This window comes from Talaromyces proteolyticus (genome assembly GCF_021365285.1).
Source record: "Talaromyces proteolyticus strain PMI_201 chromosome Unknown BGW36scaffold_10, whole genome shotgun sequence".
NCBI lineage: Eukaryota > Fungi > Ascomycota > Eurotiomycetes > Eurotiales > Trichocomaceae > Talaromyces > Talaromyces proteolyticus.
The window spans coordinates 782,412-803,514 of NW_025764286.1; the positions used below are offsets into that span (position 1 = coordinate 782,412).

Here is a 21,103-nt window from a genome sequence, read left to right on the forward strand (position 1 = left end):
TCCTTTATACATTTCCCACAACCTACCTTACATTTTATTTAATTGCTTCGCTAATATTCATATTAGTCAGTGCTAGTTTCATATGAACCTCGTATACTCAAATAGTCTTCCCAAACACCGCCACTACCACACTTTGATCTTACCCTTAGGCCGACAACTTGACAATAAGAGAATTATACGAACGACACAAGCTGCGCAATGACACCGAATTGCGACGGTTTGTTGGGTCTTATTTCAGAATGTACAGCTTGGCTGATTTTTTCCCATATAGAGTTGACCAGCAATCTAATGTCATTACTGAGTAAAACCAACCCTTATATCTCAGAGGACTTTACTCACTTCGTGCAGAAACATGGGATATCATATCCATCCTGACATTGCTGCCCGTCTCCTTCCAAATGCGCGCACCGCCGATATTGGAACGGGCACAGGTAATTTCCTGTTTCGTATCGCCCCGCTATATCCGGAAGCCATACTCCATGGATACGATATATCGCTTGCCTTCTTCCCTTCCAAGGCCGAAACTCTTCAAATTTGGAAATCTTTTTTCTCGATGCCCGCCAGCCCATTATCCCGGAACTCGAGGGGACATATGACCTCGTCCACGTCCGCCTCCTCGCCATGGGCCTTCTACAGTCCGACTGGCGACCTGTTGTATCTAACCTAACCTGTCTACTCAAACCCGGCAGAGCCCTACAGTGGGAAGAATGTAACTTCCTCACCGCTACACATCAGGGCACGAATCCGGCCACAACTTTCGAGGCGGTACGGACCATCGAGAATCTGCTTCTTGATGCATTTTCCAAGCATTTTGTGTGGGCAGGAGTGCTCTTCTAGAGGATATGGCGGTCGCCAGGCTAATGCATCGAGGCACGGGTATCGTGGGGACGGATCGTGTTGCTTCTATCCTGGCGCCGCTGACGGAGAATAACATGGTAGCTTGTTTTCAATGGGCGAGGTCGAGGAAAGATAAGGTACCATATAACAAGGATGAGTTGGGTCCACTTGAGGTACAGATATACAACTATATTAAGTCTTGGGGGGGTATGTGCGGCGGAATATGCATGTGAATTAGGGGTTTCGACCAGAGCAGATCCTGTGATGGTCATCTAGAATGAATTGCTATTCAATTTACGTAATTCGTTAGAATGTTTCTACAATAGATTTATATTGAATTATTACAATATAGTACTTCAATGGGATGCAGTATCTGCATTGATCTGTTCTCGTATATTATCTAACTACGCTTTTCTCGAACATAAAAATGTCTCAATCAACATTAAAAGTAAGTTCTGCTTAATAGCGACAAGAGCAGTGAAATAGAAGGTTTTAAAACTAAATTATTTTGACTTTGGAAATATATCTAGCAGCAGAGAAGACTTTACAATTAATAATTGGGGAAATATTGAGAAATATGCGTGCTATGTCAATCGATTTGCACAGTTACTTCTGATGTATGTACTAGCATTGAATGCATGCAGTGGTCATGAGAATCTAATTCTATACTGGAAATACATAACTCACTTGGACACTCATGTGTATATAACATTTTATAGAAGTATATGAAGCAAAATATTGTATATTGGCTGCCGCTCGTCGATTCTCTCATCCTCCCAAAATGCATATCCGCTACCAAGAAAGCCATCTATTGGTCCCATCAACCATATCAGCAAATCGTGACAATCCTGGCAACCCTTACTATATGAGTGAGTAGTAGATGATTCACCACCCTCAATAATCTGGTCTCTTGGCGCAACGGCCCATTGAGCGATTACTCCCGCTTACGCGGTTATGATAGAAATATACTACATAATAGATTCGATACATGAAGACGTCGACTTACTTTGAGGGGGATACGACTTAACCAACTCCGTAATATTTTATGGACTTAGGTCGTTTAAAATTCATGTGTATTTATTTTGCCTTGAGTTTAAATTTTTGAGTGAGTCATGGAGTCGTGAGTTGCAACCCATCGACACAGACCGCCTGCCTAAATACAACTCTAGTGCTGGATTGGGAATACTAAAGTGCTTTACATCAAAAGCAACAACAGTATAGGCAGCGTGTGTCTCTTTACACTTCAACGCCGGTGGAAAGGTTCAGCAGCCTAAAATATCATATCGAGGATACTAATTCATACTGTAGTGTTATTGGCCTAAAAACGTGCCGGGCTCTCTGGACCTGGAGATCAATTGTTCTATGTCAGATCTTCGGTCAGGCACGCGACGATGTTACGGCCCTAAAACAACATGTATAGAGAACTAGATTCTAATTGGTCAGAACAGTGGAATACATGATTTTCTTGGTGAACCGCTCTCTGCCCAACATCTTCACATGATTGATTGATTACAGAGAAATGGCCCCGCAAATCTGATCAGCCTCCCATCATTCAGGAAAGATTGCCCCACTCCAGTCTGAACTGTGTAGGTTGGGAAGCCAAACCCCGACCTCCCGTTCCTTTCCACTTGCCGGACACAGCCTACCACCAGTTCTCCATCGAATCGTCAACTAGAATGTTGTTAACAATTCCCCGAAACCTTGCGCCAGCAGTGGAAATATCTCTGCCCGGTCTTTTGTCTGGCTGTGTACAGCACGGAAGAGTATGTGCCGTCCATCCTATTCAGTGAAGAGAATATCTCGCTCTACAAATCTGATCCGATAGTGGTTGTCAGCCATGAGAGACATATATGTATATTGAACCAACTATTCGACATATGGACCCATTTAGATTTGGGGATTATTTGCTATTCTAGAAGGTATGTTCTCATCTCACTACATGCCTAGACCTCGACTTCAGCGATTGTTCCTCCGAGCTGACTGCTGCGGGCTGTAAATTCTAGTAGCGACGAAGAGGGTTCGGGAGAACTCTTCATACTTGGGCAGCGCTTTTGATGTCCTGATGACAGCTGAACTAAAGAAGTGCAAGGATTATTTAGCGCGACTTAATATAACCCCTAGGATTCGCCATGGTCCTGGGAACGGGTACTAATCGGTCCACACCTGTTTACATTAGGGTCGGGCCGTTCCTATGCCGTCGACGCAACCATGATTGATGCTTTGGCATACTAGATAGATTCTTCATGCTCAGCGATGAAATATTCTTCTTTGGGCCATCGAAATGGTGTCACAGACAAGAAAATATGTGTGTGCAAGGGGGTTCCCGACACGCGCTAAGTACAATTACTGTGTTAGTCAGCAGCTACACCGAAAGAGGTTTCACCCTTAGGAGCTTCTTAGTGTGCCACAGCAGTGACACGTCGCGACTCTATTTGACAGCATGGAAATTGAAAGACATACCCTCAGATGAAGGCGGAGCTTTATTCTGCCGAGGTAATTAACACTCGACTAATCTGATCGTTGTTGGTAGATGGCTAACCAATAACTTGCTTAGTGACGTCGATTTACCCCTTCTATCGGACCGCCTGACCTGTAATTCGGGAGAAAGTCAGGCTCATATTGGGCATTCTTGGGCACAGAGGCTTGGGATTTGCGCTATTATTCTAAATACCTATGGTCAGCCCTAATGGTGTCAATTGGATTCTTCTGCATGCAAATCTGACTCTGGGGTCAAAACCCAACTCATAACAGCCGCCTAAAAAAAGATATGTCTGGCTCTGGACATGCTGTTCATGTGGACAAGGGGGAATGAATGCGGTGACTATGAATTCTTGCCGGAATTGTGGTGAATCTCGTTGCCCCAATTGCCCCGTCCAACGTGTACAAGTTCGTCCAAATCTGCCGTTTGTCACTGATACGATAACCGAAAACACAGTGCCCTCCATTTGGAATTTGAGGAACGAAGCGGGGAATAGAAAGGTAGGGGGCTATGGATAGTTCAATCTATTCGTACGTTCTTGCCAATGTGTTGTTGCATGTTACTGAACAAAAGTTGGGCCTCTTTATGATTAATACTGGAAGTTTTGCGTGTAAATTAGGCAAAAAAAACCCTTACCTGGGAATCTACTAATGCAATTTTACATCCTCAATCATTGAATCGACATAGAAGTTTATTATACTTTACCTTCACAGATACACACATGTCTCAAATGTTGCTGTCAGCCGTCCATATCCGGCGCCGTAGGCGACGACGCTCGGCGCATACGAGGGATCGACGTACTCGACGAGGAGGAGCAGAATTCTTCTCCCCCCTCCTATCCTTGTGGAAACCGGAATTTGGATATCGCCGGAAGATATGCGACGAGTTTGAGAATACGCCATATATCGAAACGTTTGAGAAAAATGGTTACTCCTTAAGTGATCCTGTTGTGTATTTCATGGGGATTGATGATGATGACCCTTGTTTCTACCAAACTCAAGAAATGCAGCATTATTGTCCCAGAAAACTCCTGCATCTCCTGAAGGACGATAGCGTCGAGTTGCCAGACAAAATTATGGCGTGGGTGGATGACAGGAATAGCAGCGAGAGCAAATGGCTATCTAGGTCGTGTTTGCAAATTACTAGCCCTAGGGAGCTTTATCAACATCTCAAGAGAAACGTTAGTAAATAATACATCAGAATAAATTTGACAATGTTTAATTGACATCTATATTAGCGTTTCGGAGTAGTTGGTGAGCCTGATTCTGAGCGGCGGCTAGTGTAAGGCTGACTGAGAATATCTCGTGCGTACAGTTTTAACCTGCTTCATAGGTATATCGAGAATATAGATTCATTGTCTATTGCTGCTCTTGTTCTGACAGCACCAGGTTTCCAGGCACGCGTTTTGAGTCGCTTCCTCTGGAAACACTTGTCATGTCAAACGACTATTTCTATTAATGTGCCTGTGAGTCCCTATACTCTCTCTCTAAAACTTTTCTAGAAAGCTTTAAGCGCTAAGACAGAGGGTTGCAAAAAGCCGGACGGCTTAACATTTCAAATGGAGTTTCATCTTCCCTTTTTTGCTTGGAAGAGATCACAGGTTCTAAAGGAGGACTGCCGCAGACGCCGAAATGGCAAAGTCTTACGACGTTCTAAGAAACTCAACTTCTTCTTACCTTCTAATATGGCACCAGCCGCATCTGAAACCAGCAATGATTACTTATATGAAATTCAGTTATCTTGTTTGGTGACTGGAAGAGACGATTTTCGATGGACCGCTTATTTATTCACAGACACCTTTTTTAAGGATTTAGCCCAAGAAGATGATATTGATGAAGAGGAGGAAAGAGGTGCTGAATTTTGCACTGATCCACTCACAGCTGGCAAGCATGGCGCAAATGAACCATTTTGGAAACCTAGAGAGTACTTTATAAGAGTACTTCACTCTTGGATGGAACCACTGGTAGCAGAATGGGTTACTATCGCTTACTATGCTGAGCAACGTGTAGCTGAATATGTAGGCTTTCCACCCTTTAGCAAAGTTTCATTTTCCTTTCTTTATGTTTTTCTCCACCGAATCAAAAAATTCAGATCACTAAGCTAGTCAAATAGCAAGAGATCAGTGACCTCCCCTCTGGGGACCACTCATCCCTCACTGCGGCAAAAGAGCGATCCAAGGAAGTAAAAAAACGATGTCGCTGGATGAACGAGAATAGCAACCTCTTAACAGAACTGATTAGCCATCTAAACAAAACAATCAATGCCTGGGATACGCTTTACCAGGAAGATCTCGGCTTCTTTTTTGATCATAACAGCAACGCGGCAGATAAGATGATCCAGCAACAACTTTTGCATAACATTAAAACAAGATTTGATGAGCTACGTAGATTGCAGGAAAACCTGAATCAATTGAAAAATACCTGTGAAAATTATGGACTCCAGGTTTGTTCCAAACATAAACGTTCATCATGATATCCGAAATTCTTTTGCTGACCTATGACGATTGTAGCTGAATCGCGACTTGTCTGCTGAATCTCTAAATGCCGTCATCATTCAACAATATGCTGCATTTGATGTACGATTTCCTACCGTGATTTCAGCCGTGAGTAGTTGATTGTACTCCCTCTATCTTTAAGTGTTCGTGGTGCCTAATGTAATTTCAGCTATTCCTCCCAATAATAGTTTCCGCACAGATTTTCAGCATGAATTCCGGCGTTATCCCCATTCAACTGAAATGGTGGCATTTTGCCATTTCGACGGCTCTGTTCTTAATTTTGGTATGGGGCCCTTGGCGAATGCAAGTGATGCAACAGAAAGGGACCTACTATAGCCATTGGTCATATACATTGGCCTCGTGGTGCAGAAGTCGACGAACCGGCAGGGAGGAGTGCCATAATACCGAATACCAAATGGAAAGGTTTGGTACAGACTCATGTCCGAATAGTGACAATCCGTGGGTTTGAGTTCAGCAAATATACCATTTGACTTTAGAAACTTTGAAGATTCTTCTTGGGGTCATTTTCCCTTTCTGTGGCTGGAGCATCGGCGATTCATTCTATCCTGACTCCATCTCGTGATATTTTGAGCTTATGCAACATAAAGTAGAAAGAATACAATTAAGTAGTGGGCATGACCGATAATCTGGCTGAGAATTTTCTATATACCGGATATTGATTACGCAGGGTTCGAACTTCGTCTCCTGTTTGCTCAAACTTTAGCGTGTGGAATTCAACATGCGAATTGCGAGAAGATAACCAACTGACTGGGGCCAAAAGAATCGCCAGAATAAATAGTTGGACCGGCTTCGTCTGTCTCGTTGAAGGCCGCGCTTTATGAAGTCAAAATAAGAGATCTCTGGCAATAATCCCATAGGGGGAATGTTACTGTGTCGGCTATGTTCATGACCTATTGAGTAAAAATTTGCTGTACTCTTCGCAACAAAAACCCCCTGATTATAACCTCATATCAATGAATATCTCAGGCCATTTTATGCATATTGAATGCATTGTTTATGTGTATGAAGTTCGATACAAAAAATGTGAAGAGAGAAGTATGTGTAAAGCAGCTCTTTGGTCATGATCGTCATGATGTTAGTTAGTACCAAGTATTCTTACATGCTAGAAATCACTCAAATACTAGAGTAGCCAAAAATAAAAGGGAAAAGCTCAAAAGTTTTTTCTCCCTCCAGTAAGAATCTTGAAATGCTGTATCGTTCCCTGCGCAGCGTGCATTTGGTGCAACCTACTCAACCATCTTTATCATTATCAAGAAAACCCGCCCTTGGTGCGTACATGCATCAAAAGATCATATCCCAAGTCCAGACCCTTCATCATTTGCTCTGTCTCCTCCATATCTAGAAGTTCAGGGTGCTTGTAGAGAGACGTCGTTACCGTATCCCTTATCTCTCGGTCCTCGGATGAGGTTGAAGTGTAGACCTCCTTTGCAGCAAGCAGAAACTCGTTGCTGGTCCAGGTTTCGCGGATCTCGTCCTGAAACTTACCAAGGGCAAGCAATCTCAAGCCTTCAATACTATACTTCTTCGATAGTGCGTAAACCTTGGCGTGGGTGATGAGATTGGTGATGGATCCCAGGGATTCATCAGTTGGTACAACAGTTTCTCCTTCATATAGCTCGGGGTCCCCAGGTAGAGAATCCTTTGATTCTGCATTCGAATCATCTTGCACAGCTAGTTCTGTGGACGTGGCCTTTTTCTTACCCTTCTTCTTATTTTTTTTCTTCTTGAGATTAGTCTCTAGTTCCTCCGGGGATTCCACATGTGCCATTTCAGGCCCGGGGCTGTCGGTTATCAGACCTTTATCGTGTCCGTTGATTTTCCAATTTATTTCGTTCTCATTTTGGTTTTTAACCCCATTGACATACCCGTTACACTTGTCTGGGATGTCCAGTGAGGTCGACGAATAATCCAGGTGGTAGAGGTAATGAAGGACATTTTGAACTGCCGTGGGATCATCGTCTGGAAGGTCAAGTTTCTTTTCATTGTACGCAACCTAGAATATTAGGAAATCTTTCGTCAATCTTACCCTAAAAGCTTTCGTTCTGGATTCTGCACTCACCTCAGAGGAGTTCTCGCGGCAAGCGGACGCAAAGAATTCGGACCGCGGGCAAACCACTGCTTTGTGTACACGATAATGCGTGCCATGGCAAGTTATCGTCAGGTCTGAATAATCACCTTTGGCGTAGAGCCTTTTCTTATTTAAGTTCATCATGGGTTTATTAGCATGGTTTTATCCACTTGGGAAGAGAAGGTGTACACTTTCAAAGAGTTCATAAGCTCTTCGTGCGCCCGATTGGTCATGGTGGTAAATTTCTTGTTTTCAAGAGGCAAAATCGGAATTAACAACTTGGCCCAGGTATATGCTATAGAATAACATTTATGGAAGGCGATTAAAAAGAAGAATTTCTGAATGGAGATGAAATTCAGAAAGCGCCAATATGTCTATATTTAAATAACAGGAGGCATATTCCTGTCTTGCAATAATTACGAAATCTCGGCAGGGATAGAGGATGGCGAGGAAGAGTAAGCTACCTATAAGCTGCATTGTTTCAACTGTCATAATAGCTACTTGCTCAAATATCAACGCATGGGAGCCTAATTGGGCAGAGTATGAGGCTCCTTTAGCAGTGTTCCACCCCGAATTTCTCAAATCAGTATATCATATGCATCATTCTTGAAGTGCATGTATGCACATGACTAGTCGTCTGTTTCCTCGGAATAATGTGGTGTGGAGGACCGGGCATGCGGCTGACTATTTCTAAAACAACCAGGATGTGTTCTTTCTATATCCGGGAAAAGAGGGGTATTGCCGAATCATTTCGCCGTGGCTTCGTAGATTACCACGTCAGCCCTCGTCTTTGTCCATCACTGAGCCCTGTCTATCTCGGATTGGTTCACAAATATTCCTGAACGAGATGGGTTCTGCCCAATGGCTTTACACCGGAAGTATATGCATTCGACTGCCTTAACGCGTAATTTTGCCCCAAAATGAGTGAAATTTATCTTAAAATAAAACACGTTATATTGGGCTCTAATGCTGGGTAATCTTCATTCTGGCTTATATCATTTCACCATCATAGGATAAAAGCCCGCCAACTAAATAGCAAAATAACAGTTAGAAGAAAACTGGAGGCTACAATAAGCTTAAAGGAAAAGCAAGAGAATTGTTCTCCACTAATGACGCCAGTGGATTCTGAAGTTTCGGACCTTATATGGCTTGATGAGTTCGTCGCTTATCAGGTGCATACATTTGATGTGATTAAATCCCTGTCGAGTCAATTTGTACCACTCAGCCTTGCCAATCAGCTCTAACCACGGATCTTTGGCACCCAAACTACCTTGGATGCCACGTCTCCGATACAGACATTTGGCTACACGTGTGATCGATATAGTGGTTTACTACTAGAGGGTGTGTCGCACCTCTATGCGGTCTGTGCCTTATGGCCTGATACCAAAATCCGTATCTCTTGTAGCCTCATAGTTTCAAATACTCAAGAACGATCGCGCAGTTACGGAACGATACGATGTTGGATGCCGCCATTGTTAACATCACAACTGAAACATAAGCAGGATGACGACTCTGACTCTTCCAGAACTTGAGGCACATCTTGGTGGACTTGGAATGAACATTCCCATCCCCAAATTCCAAGCGGTAGAAGTTCTTAACAGACCTTTGGATATTGCTCGAGCCTACTTAACAGATATCCTCAGCAACCTTGCTGAATGTGACCCAGATGTGGCGTACAAGTCCATATATTGGCCCAATAATATTTTCAATGGAGATCTGGTCGTTATATTACCGAAGCTCAGCCGTGATGCAGACTTCAAAACTGTTGCCTTGCGTCTAACTCAAAAGGTTTGGCATTATCTTTTGCCATCTCTATATTATTTATTTATCTAACCTAATCCTTAATTTCTTCCAGTTCAAATGTCCGCTTTTTATCCTTCCTTTTCAAGATGGAGTTCATCTTCGGATCACATTCAGCTCACAGATGCTTCCGCGTTTTTTACTTCCATACATATACGATCGCCTCAACATCTATGGAAGACACCTTGCTCTTGGAATTCGGGATCATTCATCCCCAGAATTGGAAAGGAAGAAACTAGTGGTGGAGTTCTCATCTCCTAACATTGCCAGCGAATTCCAGGCCAAACATTTCAAAAGCACCATCTTCGGGGCCCACGTTGCCTGCCTGTACGAAAGCATGAACTGGGACGTCGTCAGACTAAACTACCTAGGTGATTGGGGCAAGCCGATTGGGCTATTAGGTGTTGGGTGGGAGAAGTTCGGCTCAGAAGACGAGTTCCAGGTTAACTCGGCCCGACATCTGTTGGAGATTTATCATAAAATTCAGGAGCTGTTTATTCCTCAGCTAGCGGCTAGTAAGAAGATACGGGATGAGGGAGGAGATCCGGCTGAGGTAGAAAGCCAGGGCTTATTCGCTGAACGAAACGCGTACTTTAAGAGGATGGAGGATGGCGAAGAGCAAGCTATTGCATTGTGGAAGCGTGTTCGTGATGTTAATATCGAGAATTACACCAAACTCTACTCGCGACTGGGCATCACGTTTGATGAGTATTCGGGCGAATCACAAGTGAGTCTAGAGGCGATGACTGAAGTCGAAGAGATCCTCAAGAGTAAAGGGCTCACTGAGGAAAAATCTGGATCTTGGATGATTGACTTAACCAAACATGCTGGTAAAAAGCTTGGCACAGCGATTATTCGTGACCGAACCGGAAGTAGTACTTACCTGCTAAGAGACCTCGCTGCTGTCTTGGAGCGCTTTAGAAAGTATTCGTTTGATAAGATGATCTATGTAGTCGCAGCAGACCAACACACCACCCACTTTGCGCGACTTTTCAAGATATTGGAACTGATGGACATGCCTGATCTTGCTTCTAGGTTGCAGCATGTTCAATTCTGCGATAGTATGAATGTTTCGCAGCAAGTCCAGGACAAACTGGACCTGATGAACACAATGCCAGATGAAATCCTCGCCGAATGTGAGAGAGCAATTCAGAACTCTCTTGAGAAGAACCCTGAAAAAGCGACTCCCCTAGTCGGAAAGAACGATGTGGAAACAATCCCCATGATTGTGACTAATGCTCTCATAGCTGAAGAGCTCTCTTCTCGAAGAGCCAACAACCACGCATCGTTCGACATTAGCAGAATACAATCCTTTGAGCCTGGTACAGGTCTGGACCTACAATACTGGTATGCCAGGCTGTGTTCCATAGTTGAGACAAGCTATCTAGAAAGTAGCACAAGTCTTTCGGAGGAGGAATGGGAGTCTCTTGAACAAGAGGACGAGGTCGACCTCCTTCGTCTATTGGTTCAATACCCTGATATCACATATTCCGTTTATGAAACACTGGAGCCAGCAACAGTTTTGACGTATCTCAGCAACGTCACTGCGCAGCTATCAATGATCATTCCCGATAATGAAGAGGATGGGTCTGTTGCCAGTCCGGCCCACGCTACGCTGTATGAAGCCACGCGAAGAGTATTGGAGAGCGGAATGAAGCTACTCGGCATGAATTTTGGCAAATAACATTGAATATTTTATTTTATTTTATCTATCTCTTATTCCGCATGTCTTTGTGAAGATAGTGTTTCTCTCATAGGTTCATTCCGTTCGTTATTACATGGACGTAGCTCAATTGATAATCAATGATGAATTACATATCAACGGATATGTCAATCACTCGACGTAACTATTCAAGGGACAAAGTTTATAGGATAATTCAGATGTTATACATGTGACAATAGTAGACAGAATTTAAAAAGGTAGATTTTAATTCACAAACCTTTTGGTTGTTTTAATTAATTTCATTAAACTTAATAATTTGGTAGAAATAAATCTAGGAATTAGTGTACTTAAGCCTGTTATGCAATCGAAAAGTATAACAGTCAGCTTTACCAGTACATCAACCTGTCAACCTGTCAACTGGATGTTGTCTTGAAATAATGCGAAAGCTTAAAATATTATTAGAATTGATATAGGGAGAGCTTCTATACTTTTGTGGTGCTACCAATTTTGATCATCCTACTACACAGTGCGGCATTTCTACCAAGCCAGACCACCGTGGAACAAACATCTCAATATTTACATATATATATTCAAAATAAAATAAAATATATAATTTATTGGTATTAGATTTTAGGTGTTGTACCCCACGTGCAACCCCCATGCGGCCTTATCGACAATTATAGAATGGGGGTAGATATTCGACACATTCACAAAACCCTAACTCGTTATTACAGATACCCCCATTTCAACAGGATCCGCATTTGAGTGAGAAGCTATCGGAAAAATATGCAACTAAAGAACCACATAATTCTTACTAAATAAGAGTTGCGCCGCGCCATTTAGGGTATATGTGGTTTAAAGTTTGGCAGAAGCCCTTCAATTTTTGATGTCACCCCACGCGATGCTGATTACATCCCACACTCGGCGTGGATCAGTCCTGCCCAAGTATTTATTGGTCATGGATTCTTCCCCATATTTGATAAATGGTTAAACAGTATATATTCGGCAGATCGGCTCCAAACTCAGCATCCATTTGCTGCTGTTGGCAGGGTTAATATGTTTTCATAAATTGGAGCACAGTACCGGCGGCTTCTATACTGGAGAACACTAGTTACGGCGTTGACTCGAACAATTACTCGCTAACACTCTCGACTGTCTTCATCTACATGATGATCCTCGGATAATATCTAATAATCCTCACCTCGACATTTCAACATTTGAAGACCGAGCTTCTTCTCATGACCCCAGACCCTATTGCTTCGGAGTTGCTTCCGAACAGCCTCAACAACCAGGAACATGCAAGCGAAATAACCCCACGATCACCCGTGCAAGAGATAATACCGTCCGGACTCTGCATGTTCATAATCTCACACAAAAGCGCTGCTGATCAACGATGTAACTGTCCGGGCTTCGCAAGAAATGCCGCGCTACCTGGTGCATACTGCTCTTGCGGCCACCAAGCATCTTACCATTCGCATCAAGATGATGATGGACATATGCCTCCACCGCCAGTAGCGGCGAATACTATCCCTACTTCTATAGACCCATTATGCACCTCTCCCTCCCACGCAACTCTCGTGCATAGAATCCAGCATCTAGAATCCGAACACGCAAATGACAGGAAACAATGGGAGAAAGAGCTGCGTCGAGAGCGGCATTCACGACAAGAAGATATCAGGACGCTACGTGAAGCAATGCATGCGTTTTTCCGGGTCATTGAGAAAGATATTCCGCGCCAGTTCGCAGATGTAGAAGACAGGATTGAGAGTTTGGTGGATCATCATCAGCGGGTGCGGGAAAAGATTGTTAGTGTGGACGATTTCTCGATGGCGTTAGATGATAGGGTTATGGAGTTGGAGAAAGTGGTTTCTCCGAGTAGGTTTGATGATGGGGGAGGGGAGGGGGAGAGGGCGAGGCAGGGAGATGGAGATGGTTTGGTAATGAATGACTTCAGGGTTCCTCTGTCTATATCCAACTCTCATATTCGGCAGAACGGTGGACATGTTCTGAATATCAAGGAAGAGGCGCCAGAAAATGATAGCACTTTGAGACATAAGAAGAGAGCATCGCATTCGTCAAATCCTTACAATCCAATGCCTGGCTTGTCAACTGGAGAGCCGCATCATGTCCCCAACCAACTACAAACTCTTCCTAAAGAGCCCGCAGCTATGAAGAGGAAACGAAGTATCCAGGTGGAACGGAAGTCAGAATCCGGTATAAGACTTACTCTGCCAAACCCACCACCATTGCTATTATCAGACTAGATTTGCTAGCTGTCGAATATAACAGAAGATCTTGAAATACAATAAAATACAATTGATCTAAATCTATGAATATATAGTCTATACATACAAGATAGCACATTACAGTTTCTTCTTGCCGTTAGCAGCCGCTTCGGCCTTTGCTCGCTCCCTGGTTTTCTTTTCCTGTCGTTGCACATAACCCTCAGCACCAACGCCGCCAAAAACAAGGCCAACTCCTAACCATTGCCCACTTGACAACGAATGCCCAAACCAAAACACGCTAATAATCATGCTTAGCATCTTCCTCGTGACCGTCACGGTGACAAGAAGAAGGGACGAAAACTTGGAGAGCGTGTAGTAGATGAAGACCTGACCAACCGCACCGCATACAGAGAACCCGAGCACATGTTTGAGAGTCTGCGGGTGACGCTGCAGGAATGAAATCGCAGAAGACAATTCCAGGCCCGCTGAAGGAGGGATTTGCAGGGGAAGTGCGGATGCAATAGCATTGTCTGCTGAAAGGTACGGGGCAAGAAGCAGGTATGAGGTAGTGAGAACAGTGGCAAGGACATTCTGCGCAACCATCATTTGGGGTCCAGTGTATCGCGTATAAAGATTCGGCGATGCAAAGATGTGATCTTGGGTAGCGTTGGTGAGGCCGTCAAGAAGCAGGTTGATGAAGAGAAGGAATAGCCCGTATGTCGTCTGGCCGCTATGTGTCGACAAAGCCATCTTTTTGCTCGTTCCCGGGTGGTATAGGGTGAATGTTGCAACCCCGAGCGTGACCAGCATAACGACCACGTACTTGTACAATGGGTATCGCTTGCGGAAGATAGTCAAGTGGAGAAGCATCACGGGAACCAATTTGCACGACTTGGCCAAGATGAATGTCAAATAGTCAATGTGGTTGAGGCCCGCATAGCCAAAAGGCGAGGCCAAAGAGGACGATATAGCCACGAGGATCAAGGGAAAGAGGATTTGGCGATTCGGGAAAACGGACGGCACCTTTTGGTTTTTAGGGGTGGAAAAGTAGAGGTACAGAAAGCCACTGAATGCTGCAAAGCACGACTGAATTGTGTTGAGGACAATGGAGAAGGTGAATCGCTCGGTGGGAGGGTTGGGGTCAATGACAGTAATTTCGCGGGAGGGATAGGGTGTTGTTGTGATGGCTTCTTGGAGAAGGCCCCATAAGAGACTGTGAGTTAATGTTAGCGGCGAACTGTGAGATATGCTCAATATTGGCATACAATGAAGCATATATTCCGCCAACACAGACGGCTAGCTGCATCAACCCCGGCTCACTCTCCGTGGCAGGCGCACCACCGCTGGTCTTTGCGTGCGCACTACCATTCGCAACAGCCTTGGCTGGTGTTGCGTGGCCATTCTGGTCCTTGATTATAGGCTCAGGTAGATCCGGAGGCGCTTGCATGATATCGGACGAGGGTGCTCGTTGTAAAGGCGTTCTTTGCTTAGTGCGCGCCATCTTGCGAGTAGTGGTCTGTATTCGAGATCGACAATCGAGAAGTGAAGCGCGCGCAAAGGTACACGAGCTAGTTCCGTGGGTAGAGTGATGCGAAATAACACAAGACAGAAAAAAACATTGAACAAAAGTTAAAAAAGGACAAAATTATCCCGTGTATGAAAGAACCCAAAGGACACGGTGCGCACAAGAAAAATAAAGAAGAGGGAGCAAATGCCATGTGTTCAGTACAGGCAAATAAGCCATGTCGCCGCATGCCCTACTACAGTAGCACTACCTGAGTTGGTGCTAGGGCGATCATGCCCCCACAGCTAAATATAAAATCTTAACTCCGCCAATTTTCGTGTCTACAATAATAGTTTGGCCTTTGCGAAACAGCGTCTGCAACCGAGTCAGGTGTAATTTTTTCTTCGGACAGGGAAATCGTGTCAAATGACTGCAACATCAACCACAAAAATGACGACGCCGCCCCCCCTCTCTGCTCTGACTACGCTCATCTCACAAACAAGCTCCGATCCTGTCTCCGCCCTCACCACGCAGGTGCTTCACAATCTTCAGCACCAGCATCTCTGGACCTCGCTACAAACCAACCAGATCCACAATCCTGCGACAGAGAGGACTAGTGGGATTAGTGGTGTTCACGACGACCATGAACTTGCGACGCTTCCTACTTCGACCTTGATTTCCGGCATTCCCCCGCACCGCGTCTACACACATCCCGACGAACAGTTATATCTACTCGAGCTCGGTCTTCGAGAGGAGGACATCCCGGCAGAACGGATGTTTGTTCTTTCTTCGACACAGGGACAGTCATGGACATTGCGGAAACTGGCAGCAGTTTTTGATTCCCTGCCCGCCGTAGAGCCAAGCCCGAATAATAGTTCTCCCTTGAATAAAAGCAGTGACGACAAGGAGCGAACGGAAGAAGAAGAGAAGAAAGCGGCGAAACTTGCGAAGTATTTTGAGAGAAAGGAACAGGCGGGTAAATCGAAGGAATGGGGCGGGAAAAGATTGTTGTTCGCAATGGTGGATAGGCTCGTCGGTGGAGATGGGACGGTCGTCTACTATATCTTCCAGGAGGGTCATGTGAAACCTCGACAGAACTGAGGGGCATTCTTCGAAATCCGAACAGCGACTCGCAATGATAATCACAGCATTAAAGGTCAGTGAAGGAGTACGTGGCTGGAAAATTTTCCATGCTACTAGACTTCTTGAAATCGACTATTTATTGCTACATTATCTCAAAGATTACAGCAAATGGGTATAAGAAGAATCAAAACATGCTAAGAAATAATGGATAGAACCGCTCAAACGTCGGTTCTTCCGATTCTTCAAGCCTGTCGTGAACTCCGTTTATGACGCTCCTCCTGGCAGCTGGTACAATACTCTTCATACCACTGCTTCACGTCCTCCTCTCGACCGGCAAAGGCACTCTCGTTCAAATTGAAATCACCTGCGTCGTTATGCAGCAATGTTGCCACTTGTTCACAGCGTTCTGTCTCTTCGTCGAGCCATCGCTCCCATTCGCTCTTTAATACTTCCTTCTCGATGCTGTTAAGCACCCGCATGGCCACGAGGAGGTCATGACGATATACACCCAGACGTTGGCGAGTACGTTGAACGCGCCGACTAGAGCTTCGCTCGAGGATATCGTCAGAGGTAGCACCTAGCATGAGAGCTGAATTGCTATCTAGTAGTATCTGCTCGTGGAAAGTTGAGAAACAGTGGCTAGAATTGTCGGGCTGCCACACAGACCCACTGTCTAGCACTGCTTGGTCGAGATCGTTGACAAATATCGCCTTGCTCATGATATTGTTGGTATTAATTCCGAGACGCGAGAGGAATTTTGCAGCATTGCGCTCGTGCCACCAGTCATAGGTGTCGCGGGAAGAGTAGAAGCCGTTAAGCAGCACACTTGAAAAGAGCAATGCGAGGATCAAGCGATTGGCACTGCAAGTTTTCCAAAACCAGCGAATCAGCGCGAAGGACCAGATCATTAGGGAAGAGACGGCGCTTTCTAGCAGAGAGCCTGTAGAGTCTAGCAATAACCACATCAAAGACCGTTGCTTCCTCGAGCGGCGTTCTTGTAGAAGCGCTGCTTTCTCAGCAGAAGAAAACTGGAATATATTCGTCTCATTCCCAATCAGGCCGAAGATTGTAATGGCTCTTTTTGTTCTGCTTCGAGAACCGAGTTTTCGGACTTGATCGCTGATGAGATCGAGCAGATCTAATGAGTCCTGTTCGAGATCATTCATTGCCTGTCGATCGATCACTCCTAATTCGTTTATTAGAATTCTACTATATGCAGGCAAATCAAACCACATGACTCACTTTTCAAAAGGAAAGGCGACCAAAGCCACTCAACTTGATTGTAGACAGCCAATTTGCTCTTCGACTTGGATACGTAAGTAATCACAATTTTGCTCACGAGCCTAAAATTCCGTCGGAAGGGAAGATGCCATGGTGTACGTTTATCTGTGACAACATAGCAGAGATGGTCGTTGAGAACGTCTATGATTTGGTAATCTGAGACTTTGGTGTTGTGCACTTGTCCTGAAACAACAATTAGCCCGCAAAATCCTAGAAATACTTAGCGAGGAAATATCTTACCAAGCACATCAGTCCGTTCAATCGAATATTCGAAGTCTCGTCTCATATGACCCGAGTCCAATGTCTTCCACGGTCCCTGCTTGATGCCTAATTGTCCGGTTAGTAAATTTTGATCTAATCATAGTTTCTAACCAGGGGAGCAAACCTTGAGCCAATCTCTCATGTAAAAGTAGCGGCCACAGAACGCTCTTATCGCCGAAGAGAACATGGAACAGTGCCTTGGGGCTGACATCATAAACCTTTTCGGCACCCACATGAAGATTTCCTCGTGGAACATATTGTACCGGTTGGTTCGGTAGCTTGAATTTCTGGATATCCCTTCCTTGGCCATTTCTGTTAATTTCCATGCTCAAATCTTTCTCCACGTAAATTGGGACTCTAAAATCTTTGGGTTTCTTCCCAGTCCCACTTGCTCCACCATTGGATTTGCCATCCTGTGAAATATCCAAAGAGATATCCTCCCAGCTGTCCACGCTAGCTGATCTCGTTATAGAATCCGATTCCATCTTGAGCAAAGCTTTGTATACAGCTTCTAAATCAATAGGCTCGTCAGACGTGGCTACCTTGATCATGTAATTCAGTCGTCTTTGCAACAGTCGCAATGGTTCCAAAAATGTTTTTACAGCAACACGACTAGGCGATTCATCCCCAGGATATGGTACGATATGAAGGAATAGAAAGTCACAGTCTCGTCCAGTAGCAGCCGTAACTTCTGAAATGATACTGAACGGCGTGCTTGTGGTTAACACGAGACCAAAATGGTGACTGTAAAAATAGATGTTCTGCGTAGTCACAAAGGCACGCCCTGGAAATTCTTGGTGATCATTTGGATTCCATGTCGCCCTAAAAACCATAACAAGACTTTCCTCTTTCTTCACATTAGGGAATAGAAGGCGGAACTGAGCATCTTGGATGCGCAAGCGAGGTGGGTAGTAGCTCGGATATTCATGGGTAACGCCAAGGACCGATCTTTGTAGCTTAATTGCATCGCCATCAAGACTGACTGTTTGTCTATGCCTTGAGGCTTGTGTAGTCAATGTTCCGCCAGGCGACATCGATCCGGTGCCTTTCGTGTCAGTGTTTGGGGGTTTCGAGATGGGGGACACACTGTCATCATCTGAAGACTTCTTGTCTCGGAGTCGAATACCTTCGCGTTTGAAAGTATTTACGAATCCCCAATTAGCACTACCCCAAAGGTTTGCCATCATACCACTGGGCATCCCGCCTGTGGAGTCCGCCAGCCCAACACCGATTCCTCGCTCATTACTGACAAGAACGGCCACTTTGCTCATGCTAGTCGGAGCTGGAGGGGTTGCTAAGGTGGTAGGTGCGAGAGTAGCTGCTGGGTCATCGAGAGCTTTACTAGGATCGGCGTCTTCCGAGCTCTTCGGTATCATAGCTGGGCTAACAGGGAGTACGTTGTGACTGGCTGAGATAAGCCCTGCAATTCCACTGTTACTGGGCACCAGTGCAGGAGATTGTTGGCCAGGAGCGGTTGACTTTCGGTGAATATCTAGTTTTTGGATGATTCGTGATGTATGATCCCTTCCATTGCCAGAATCTCCTTCCGCTCCAGGCAACCGCCTGCTGCCAAAATCGCCGCTAGGTCTGAATACCAACGTGTCCCTCTCGGGAATAGGCAATGTATTTGTACGGTCTAATGACGGATCATCGCCAGCATTTGATGTCAAAAATTCAGTGCTTTCAGAGGCAAATTCGGGAGCTGGGGGTGCAGAGATGGAGAAGGCAGGATCTTGAACACCTAGTTTTCCAGACACTGAGCTGGCAGGATTTTCCAACGCTTTCTGTTTTGCCGCTTCAAAAGCGCCAATCCAGTCAAGAAGATCTTGTTGATCATCAGCTTGCATCATAATAGTGTTCTTCTTGGTCTTGACCTCAAAACAGAACCGACGCTCTTCTTGGAATGCAGGTCGAATATTACAAAGCAAAACTCCAATTCGTTCGGTCTCTTCAACGCCGCCAGTTCTCGAGCTCTGTACTAGACAACCAAATATTCCGTTTTTCAGAAAAGCCCACCGGCGAAGCCACACGGTTCTTGACGGCTTTCCAGTGGTTGTTCTGAGATAGACCCATCCTTGCTTCTCGGGTTTGAAAGGCTTATCATTCTTCGTCTTCACTGAAATAGCCTGGCCAAGGTAGGGAACAGTGGAGATGGAATAATCATCCAGCTCACGAGATGGCCTGGCAGCCATCTCGGCAGCCTCCTCAATCTGCTTGCGAGCAAGCAGTAGCTCTTTGAGAGAATACCTCTCGCTGTTCTCCATCTCATGTACCCATCCTTTAATTCGATCCATCTCCTGGCCGCATTTCAAAAATGATGAGGCATTCTTATCGTAAGTAACCTTGATCTCTCGCCATTGGTCAAAGGACGTCGTTATCAGTAGTTTGTCGAGAGTATTTCGAATCTGAGGAGCTTGGGTACAAAAGTCCATAGAGGCTTTCAGGTAGGCTTTCCGTGCTTCATGTAATTGAAAAGCATCTTCTCTTAGAGACGACGGCTCCTTGGATTTACCTTGCCCTGCGTACCTCGCCAGAAGATGGTCATAATGTTTCTGAGTATTTTCCAATACGCGTCTCGTCTCTTTGAAAGCACGTAAATCTCCTTGGATAAAGGCTCGTATTGGGTCTGCAACCAGACGGTCTAGCTTTTTCAGCGTTCCCGCCAACGCTCCCCACATATCCTTCATACAATCCCCATGTCGCTTTAGCCCCAGCACGGTATAGTCATGATCGAGAATCGCTTCGGAGACGTTAATTGGGCTGGTTGTATAAGAAAAGAAGAAGCCTAGTGCCTGCTCGAAGGCTGTTAGCTCGGACGCGAGCTTGGTTGCCGCCCTAGCATAGCCATCGAGCCATCTCTCTATGAATTCGAGCTGATCGGCGAAATGCGCGGTCGTCGAACGGAATGTTGGGGAGTCGAGGGCAGCCTCTTTTAGTCCGACCGGCCTGGTTATGTTGTTAGCGATCACGAGAGGATTCTGGTAGTCAATGGGGTTCTGTACACCACGCTGACGAGCTTGCCGACTGAGGGAACGGAGGGCGGCTGAGGAGATGCCATTTAGAGAAGATGCACCGCCATAAACGTCCGGAGTAGAGTCCAAGTATTGCTGCCGTAGATATTATATATCGCAGAAAGGATCAAAAATAATGTACAGAGGAATAAGAAGGGAAATGGTGAGATATCGTGATTATGACCAACGATGCAGAGGCTGGGTTGTCGAACCGCGAAGTCATGACGCTAATAATAAACTGGTGGATCTTCCGGGGTAACAGCCTTAGCCTTAAGGCTGCAACGGGCGGCTAACACTCTGTATCAATTAATGCTCTACAGGGTAATTCGTTAAAATAGTGTGTTTTGAATGTATTTACTATTAGATTCATCAAATA

At 45.1% G+C, this 21,103-nt stretch overlaps 8 protein-coding genes across 8 annotated transcripts; 5 read left to right on the forward strand and 3 right to left on the reverse strand.

Moving 5' to 3' along the window:
- Positions 1 to 352: 352 nt before the first annotated feature.
- Positions 353 to 837, forward strand: BGW36DRAFT_430607 (uncharacterized protein; the record flags this gene model as incomplete). Its single annotated transcript, XM_046220864.1, has 2 exons — positions 353 to 431; positions 518 to 837. The coding sequence occupies 2 exons, from the start codon at positions 353 to 355 to the stop codon at positions 835 to 837; spliced, it is 399 nt and encodes a 132-aa protein (XP_046068735.1).
- Positions 838 to 3,587: 2,750 nt separating this feature from the next.
- On the forward strand, positions 3,588 to 6,618 carry BGW36DRAFT_385370 (uncharacterized protein). The gene is made up of 8 exons (XM_046216899.1): positions 3,588 to 3,846; positions 3,936 to 4,496; positions 4,554 to 4,597; positions 4,649 to 4,781; positions 4,854 to 5,333; positions 5,429 to 5,758; positions 5,826 to 5,918; positions 5,980 to 6,618. The coding sequence occupies exons 2-8, from the start codon at positions 4,038 to 4,040 to the stop codon at positions 6,277 to 6,279; spliced, it is 1,839 nt and encodes a 612-aa protein (XP_046068736.1). The 5' UTR covers positions 3,588 to 3,846; positions 3,936 to 4,037; the 3' UTR covers positions 6,280 to 6,618.
- A 251-nt stretch (positions 6,619 to 6,869) lies between these two features.
- Positions 6,870 to 8,334, reverse strand: BGW36DRAFT_464088 (uncharacterized protein). The gene is made up of 3 exons (XM_046222240.1): positions 8,089 to 8,334; positions 7,891 to 8,020; positions 6,870 to 7,824 (listed from the first exon to the last, which is right to left on the reverse strand). The coding sequence occupies exons 1-3, from the start codon at positions 8,130 to 8,132 to the stop codon at positions 7,081 to 7,083; spliced, it is 918 nt and encodes a 305-aa protein (XP_046068737.1). The 5' UTR covers positions 8,133 to 8,334; the 3' UTR covers positions 6,870 to 7,080.
- Positions 8,335 to 9,402: 1,068 nt separating this feature from the next.
- Positions 9,403 to 11,383, forward strand: BGW36DRAFT_430610 (uncharacterized protein; the record flags this gene model as incomplete). Its single annotated transcript, XM_046220865.1, has 2 exons — positions 9,403 to 9,687; positions 9,755 to 11,383. The coding sequence occupies 2 exons, from the start codon at positions 9,403 to 9,405 to the stop codon at positions 11,381 to 11,383; spliced, it is 1,914 nt and encodes a 637-aa protein (XP_046068738.1).
- A 953-nt stretch (positions 11,384 to 12,336) lies between these two features.
- BGW36DRAFT_385372 (uncharacterized protein) lies at positions 12,337 to 13,663 on the forward strand. The gene has a single exon (XM_046216900.1). The coding sequence runs from the start codon at positions 12,601 to 12,603 to the stop codon at positions 13,624 to 13,626; it is 1,026 nt and encodes a 341-aa protein (XP_046068739.1). The 5' UTR covers positions 12,337 to 12,600; the 3' UTR covers positions 13,627 to 13,663.
- BGW36DRAFT_346921 (UDP-Glc/Gal endoplasmic reticulum nucleotide sugar transporter) lies at positions 13,658 to 15,319 on the reverse strand. The gene is made up of 2 exons (XM_046213229.1): positions 14,853 to 15,319; positions 13,658 to 14,800 (listed from the first exon to the last, which is right to left on the reverse strand). The coding sequence occupies exons 1-2, from the start codon at positions 15,086 to 15,088 to the stop codon at positions 13,726 to 13,728; spliced, it is 1,311 nt and encodes a 436-aa protein (XP_046068740.1). The 5' UTR covers positions 15,089 to 15,319; the 3' UTR covers positions 13,658 to 13,725.
- A 234-nt stretch (positions 15,320 to 15,553) lies between these two features.
- Positions 15,554 to 16,192, forward strand: BGW36DRAFT_256837 (uncharacterized protein; the record flags this gene model as incomplete). Its single annotated transcript, XM_046210031.1, has 1 exon — positions 15,554 to 16,192. A coding segment is annotated over one exon (639 nt), but the record flags the coding sequence as incomplete, so codon positions are not given.
- Positions 16,193 to 16,416: 224 nt separating this feature from the next.
- BGW36DRAFT_301656 (putative transcription factor SipA3) lies at positions 16,417 to 20,774 on the reverse strand (the record flags this gene model as incomplete). The annotated part of the gene is made up of 5 exons (XM_046211708.1): positions 16,417 to 17,360; positions 17,417 to 17,638; positions 17,696 to 17,782; positions 17,841 to 20,662; positions 20,719 to 20,774. 5 exons carry the CDS (start codon positions 20,772 to 20,774, stop codon positions 16,417 to 16,419), a joined length of 4,131 nt encoding a protein of 1,376 aa, XP_046068742.1.
- Positions 20,775 to 21,103: the final 329 nt, after the last annotated feature.